Source organism: Bison bison, unplaced genomic scaffold, assembly GCF_000754665.1.
Source record: "Bison bison bison isolate TAMUID 2011002044 unplaced genomic scaffold, Bison_UMD1.0 scf7180017853412, whole genome shotgun sequence".
Taxonomy (NCBI): domain Eukaryota; kingdom Metazoa; phylum Chordata; class Mammalia; order Artiodactyla; family Bovidae; genus Bison; species Bison bison.
Window position 1 is genome coordinate 10,442 of NW_011483985.1, and position 4,617 is coordinate 15,058.

The 4,617-nt window shown below is 51.7% G+C and overlaps 1 protein-coding gene across 1 annotated transcript in view; it reads right to left on the reverse strand.

Moving 5' to 3' along the window:
- The window catches only part of LOC104999068 (zinc finger CCCH domain-containing protein 3-like), a gene marked incomplete at its 3' end in the record, with an annotated part of 10,562 nt that extends 10,430 nt beyond the window's left edge, over positions 1 to 132 (reverse strand). Inside the window, exon 1 of the mRNA XM_010854527.1 lies at positions 56 to 132. Coding sequence (XP_010852829.1) covers positions 56 to 101 — 46 coding nt within the window. The remainder of the gene's footprint in view (positions 1 to 55) is intronic.
- Positions 133 to 4,617: the final 4,485 nt, after the last annotated feature.

The window sequence follows — 4,617 nt, forward strand, 5'->3', positions numbered from 1 at the left end:
GCTGTGAAGCGAGGGGGAGGAAGGGGACGCGCGACCCGGGCCCGGAGCGACCCACCCTGCAGGAGGCGGATCTGCCGCCGTAATTGCTCCTTTTCCTCCATCTCCGGAGTCCGCGATGCCCGGCCAGGCCCCCGCGACGTCATCGCCGGGCGACCGTTTTACTGCGGGCGGGGCGGAGCGCTGGGAGGCACCGCGACTGCGCACTGCGGCTGGGCCCAGGCATCCGCCGGCCGGAAATGGGGCCTCGGGAGTCGTGCGCCCCCGCCCTGGCTGCGCCTGGAGGGGCGGGGTCACGCACGCGCAATGCTGGGGGCGGAGGCCACGTCACTATGGAGCGCCGGGAAGTCCTCTCTCGGCCCTACGGAGGGGGCCCTACGGAGGGGGCCCTACGGAGGGGACCCTGCGGCGTAAAGTCCGCGCCTTGAGGAGTTTTGGCCGGGTTCTTCGCCGAGAGCGTTCGTTCCCTGTGGGCCCGGGACGAGGGGCAGAGCCGGGGACTCCATGCTATCCACGGCGCGGGTCCTTTCTCGTCGAGCTAGAGGGGGGTTCTGCGGGAATGAGCCGGCGCGGCGAGGGCCCGTGCGGCTCTGTTGTTGGCGGCCCGGTACAGGGGAAGGGACGTCCGGGATAGGAGAGGCACTGCAGGGACGCGTTAAACCTCTGAAAGGGTGAAAGACTGTGCCGTTTCGGTAGAAACAAGTATGAAAACAGGTGTGTACGTCCCTGTATACAGCTAGGGGGTGTAAAATGATATGGCCGCTGTGGTAAACTACTGTTTCCTCAGAAAGTTAAAAATAGATGCTTTGAGCCAGCAGTCAGATAGTTCGGGGTATATACCCTGAAGAAGTGAGAACAGGGACTCGAACATACTCTTGCGCCAACGTTGAGCTAAGCATTATTTGCCATAACAAAATGTAGAAATATCCCAAGTGCCCATGAGGGTGAATTGGTAAGCGGTGTGTATCTGTACGATGGAATAGGATTTAGTCCTGAAAAGGAATGTAGGACTGGTGCGTGATACAGCGTAAACGAATCTCAAAAACATTAAATAAGCCAGCCACAAAAGGACAAATATGGTAAGATCTCACTTGCATGACATGTTGAATAGGCACATTTGTAGAAACAAAGTGCATCAGAAGTTAGGGAGGGTTGAGGGGAGGAGAGATAGGGAATTAATGCTTTTTGGCTAGAGAGTTTTATGTTTGCAGTGATGAGAAAGTGTTGGAAACATATAGTGGTGATGGTTGCACAACCTTATGAATCTACTTAATCCACCGAATTGGACACTTCAAAATGATTGTATGAGGACTCCCTTGATGGGCCAGTGCCTGAGACTCCGAGCTTCCGATGCAGGGTGCCCAGCTGCGGTCTCCGGTCAGGGCACTAGATCCTGTATGCCACAACTAAAGATCCCACATGCCACAACTAAGACCTGGTGCAGCCAAATAAAATTTAAAATACTTGTATGACAACTTATATACCATATATATTTTGTTGTTCAGTCGCTAAGTTGTCTCCAACACTAGGACCCCATGGGCTGCAGCACACCAGGCTTCCCATCCTTCAGTATCTCCCAGAGTTTGCTCAGGTTCATGTCTGTTGAATTGATGATGCCATCCAACCATCCCATCCTCTGTAGCCGCCTTCTCCTGCCTTCAGTCTTTCCCAGCATCAGGGTCTTTTCCAATGAGTCAGCTCTTCGCATCAGGTGGCTAAAGTATTAGCTTCAGCATCCGTCCTTCCAGTGAATATTCAAGGTTGATTTTCTTTAGGGTTGACTGATTTGATATCCTTGCACTGCAAGGAACTCTGAAGAGTCTTCATCACCACAATTCAAAAGCGTCAATGGCTGCTGCTGTTAGTATATATTTTACCACAATAATAAAAAGCGGACACAGTGTCTGCAGCAGACCTGAACAATAGGAAATGTTAAAGGAGATTCTTCTAAGTGAGGGGGAATGATACAATATGGAAACAGATCTTTATGTAGAAAGAGAACAGGAAACAGTATTAATAACTTTTAAAAAATTTTTTATTTTCTCCAAAAGACAGTCACAGCAAAAATAATAAAAACGTGTTGTGGGTTTGTAACGTAGTTAGAGGTAAACCATGCCAACAGTGATGCAAGGGGCCACACGCACTGTGTCCCCTGCAGGTGAGGACGCAACCCCCGGCCTGCCTCCTAGGCCAGCGCCTGAGCCCGCCCCAGGGTGTTAGTGTTACTCTGCTTAACTCGCAGCAGTGAGCACCCTGGAGTTTCTTAGCGGTGGCGGCTCCAGGCTGGGAATACCAGGCAATAGAATGGCCCCTGCACTCAGGCTGTGGGACAGGGTGAGCTACGGGTCATGCTGAGCACTGTGTGAGACCCTTAGGCCTTGGCAAAACTGAGAGCAGGGTATGGGAGTTCCCAGAGAATGAAATGGGATTTCCCACCAGGGATCGTGAAAAGCACTTCTTTGGGCTGGTGCTGTCTGGGCTCTTGAGAATCCTGCAGCCATCACCTCCTGAATGTGCCAGGACTGGCCTGCGGGAGGACGGGCAGCACATGCCCACTTAACACCATGGACCCTCATGACAGCCTGCTGTCTGCCATCAGTTGCTAGCTAGCCACAAATTTGATAAACCCAGGTGATGCCACGTGGAGCAGAGATAAGCCTAAATGTCAGGATTTAGGGCATCTCATAATTTTGGGCTTTGCTGGTAGCTCAGCTGGTAAAAGGAATCTGCCTGCAATGCAGGAGACCTGGGTTCTATCCCTGGGTTGGGAAGATCCCCTGAAGAAGGAAAAGGCTACCCACTCCAGTATTCTGGCCAGGAGAGTTCCATAGACTGTATATAGTCCATGGGTGGCAAAAACTCAGACATGACAGCAACTTTCACATAATTTTGACCAAACCAGTGGATGTTTACCTCACTAAGTTCTGGGGTGATTTATTAGTGCAAAGTGATGGATTCATTGAACCTATTGTCTTCTGTGCCCAACAAGCTCTCTGCTCCTGGACTTCAGTCCAAGAGTAGCAGAGGGGAGAACCCAGCCCCTTGCCAAGAGGAGGCGAGGTTTGTGGATTTGTCTCTTGGAGTTGTGAAACTAAATAGGATGTAAGTGCTGTCACAATTATCTGGCTAAACTTAAAACACTTTGATGCCCATCAAGCTGGCAAAGATTAGTCTTGAAAAAAAAAACCATTCTGCCCTCAGTGTTTGGGGGTGAAAGGGAAGAGACTTCACCATTCAGTTTTTTAGGATGTTCACATAGCCTTTCTGAAGAGCAGTTTGCAATATGTGCCAAGACTGAATACCTTTTAAGGAATTTCACTTTTCGGAGTCCTCCCAAAGGAAATAAGGAAACACATGCAAGGCCTTCTGAACAAAAATATCAGGTGCTGGGGGAGGGATAAATTAGGAGTTTGAGATTAGCAGATACAAACTAATATAGATTAGTTTGTGTATTCAATTTCTTATATTCAGTAAGAAACTATATTCAATTTCTTATAATAAACCATAATGGAAAAGAGTATGAAAATGTATATGAATCACTTTGCTATACACCAGAAACTAACATAACATTGTAAATCAACTGTACTTAAAAAGTTTAAAAATTAAGTGCTGAGCTCCTTACATGGAACAAAAATAAAAAAATAAGGCTTCTCTGGCGACTCAGGTGGTAAAGAATCCACCTGCAATGCAGGAGACCTGGGTTCAGTCTCTGGGTCAGGAAGATCCCCTGGAGAAGGAAATGGCAATCCACTGCAGTATCCTTGCCTGGAGAACCACGCACAGAGGAGCCTGGCAGGTTACAGTCCATGGAATCACTGTTGGACACGACTGAGTGACTAACCACAGGCCCTCATAGGAACAGGTGTTGACTGGCTGGGAGCACTACCCCCCATGGATGCCCCCTCGCCTTCCGTCCAAGTAGGGAGGAGCAGGAAGTGACTGTACAAGAGACCAACCATTGAGGACTCTGTGGGTTCCCCCATCCCAGCCGCTAACCCCCACTCCACTCTCCACCCTCACTGCAAAGCATGATCCTCAGAGCCAGATCCTTTGGGAAGAAAAGTTGACTAGTTGCTGTTTCCTAGATGGCAGCATTTCCATGAGGCTCTCAGGGGCCACGGAGGATGGATGGTTGGACATCACCACAGTGTCCCACATGCCCTAGTCCTGGACAAGCCCGGACAGGGAACTTGCCAGGTGCAAAAGACACCCCGCCCCAGCCAAGCGATGCCTGGAGGCCAGCAGTCAGAGGCTCCTCCTGCTAGGGCAGAGTGAAGTGAGGCTCAGAGCAGTAGAGCCCCGTACACTGCAGGATCTCTCGGGGCTGGGCGGGGCTCTGTGCCGCTTCCTTAGCCCCTCCCGGCAGAAAATCCAGGGCGCTAGGCAGGCATCAGGGCCGTGCGGGAGCCGGGCAGGGCGACGGGAACCGCTCGTCACCCACCTAGGCCCGGAGACCGGCTGTGAGCCCTTGCTCACATCCTGCCGCACCCTTTCCCCATTCTGCCCGGCCTTCCTGCGGCCTCCGCCCTTCCTGACTCCGGAGCTCCCCAGGGCCCGAGGCCGCCCCGTCGCCCAGCGATCCGCTGAGCGTGGACCGCGGGCCTGCTGGACAGGCGCTGC